Raw genomic sequence first — 1,202 nt, 5'->3', positions numbered from 1 at the left:
TTGCAGCTCGACCAACGGAAATTTCGAAAAATGGAATTGCAATAAGCAGGCCAACAGGGCAATACATCATGATAAATGGTAGTAAAGTCTGGAATTTTTGAGATTTTTGGCTGAAAATTGGCTGGAAATAATGGTCCCAAGGGCCCCATAGACTCAAGGACCCATGAACTCCAAGAACCCCATGAACCCCATGAACCCCATTAACCCCATGAACCCCATGAACCCCATGAACCCCATGAACCCCATGAACCCCATGAACCCCATGAACCCCATGAACCCCATGAACCCCATGAACCCCATGAACCCCATGAACCCCATGAACCTCATGAACCCCATGAACCCCATGAACCCCATGGAACACATGGACCTCATGGAACTCATGGGTCGCATGGAACCCATGGACCTCATTGAACACCATAGATCCCGTGGTCCCCCATACACCCCATGGAACCCATACACGGCGAAAAATGACCCAAAAACGAAAAAAAATCGATTTTTCAAAAAACTTTCAATAGAGCGCGCTTACTTGAAAAACCAATGTAATGAATAATTGACGATGTAGATCAAATGTTTTCACTGATAACACGGTGTTTGCGGACTTGAGTTGAAGATAGATTTTCGACGCGCAAAACTGAATTGTTGAGAAACAAAAAAGCTGAAATTTTGGAGTTTTTGGGGTTACTGTAGGTTTTGAAATATTTATGGGATTTCAAAACTTCCAAAATATCAGAAAATTTGAAAATTCAGAAACTCAGGAATTGGGAAATTCGACCCCATGGACCCCATGGACCCCATAGACCCATGGATCCCATGGGCCCCATGGATACAAGCACTCCATGGACCCATGGACAAATGGACCCAAGGACTCGAGGACCCATGGACACATGGACACATGGACCCAAGGACCCCATGGACCCATGGACCCATGGACCCATGGACTCATGGACCCGTGAACCCATGGACCTATGGACACAAGCACTCCATGGACCCAAGGACCCCATGGACCCATGGACCCATAGACTCATGGACCCGTGGACACAAGTACTCCATGGACCCAAGGACCCCATTCACTCCATGGACCCAAGGACCCCATTCACTCCATGTACCCTATGGACCCCATGGAACCAAGGACCAAGGACCCATAGACTCCATGTACCGCATGTCCGAATTTTCGCATCCCATGGCCTAGAAAACTCACTATA

The 1,202-nt window shown here is 47.6% G+C and overlaps 2 protein-coding genes across 2 annotated transcripts; both read left to right on the top strand.

Annotated features, from left to right (window-relative positions):
• Positions 1-163: 163 nt before the first annotated feature.
• CBG26725 lies at positions 164-550 on the top strand (the record flags this gene model as incomplete). The annotated part of the gene is made up of 1 exon (XM_045240867.1): positions 164-550. One exon carries the CDS (start codon positions 164-166, stop codon positions 548-550), a length of 387 nt encoding a protein of 128 aa, XP_045100721.1.
• A 225-nt stretch (positions 551-775) lies between these two features.
• On the top strand, positions 776-1,189 carry CBG24642 (the record flags this gene model as incomplete). The annotated part of the gene is made up of 1 exon (XM_002648344.2): positions 776-1,189. The coding sequence occupies one exon, from the start codon at positions 776-778 to the stop codon at positions 1,187-1,189; it is 414 nt and encodes a 137-aa protein (XP_002648390.2).
• Between the last annotated feature and the right edge of the window lie 13 nt (positions 1,190-1,202).

This window comes from Caenorhabditis briggsae (assembly GCF_000004555.2).
Source record: "Caenorhabditis briggsae AF16 supercontig from assembly CB4, cb25.NA_201, whole genome shotgun sequence".
Classification (NCBI taxonomy): Eukaryota; Metazoa; Nematoda; class Chromadorea; order Rhabditida; family Rhabditidae; genus Caenorhabditis; species Caenorhabditis briggsae.
Note: the sequence above shows the minus strand (reverse complement) of the source record. Positions and strands in the feature narration are given on the sequence as shown.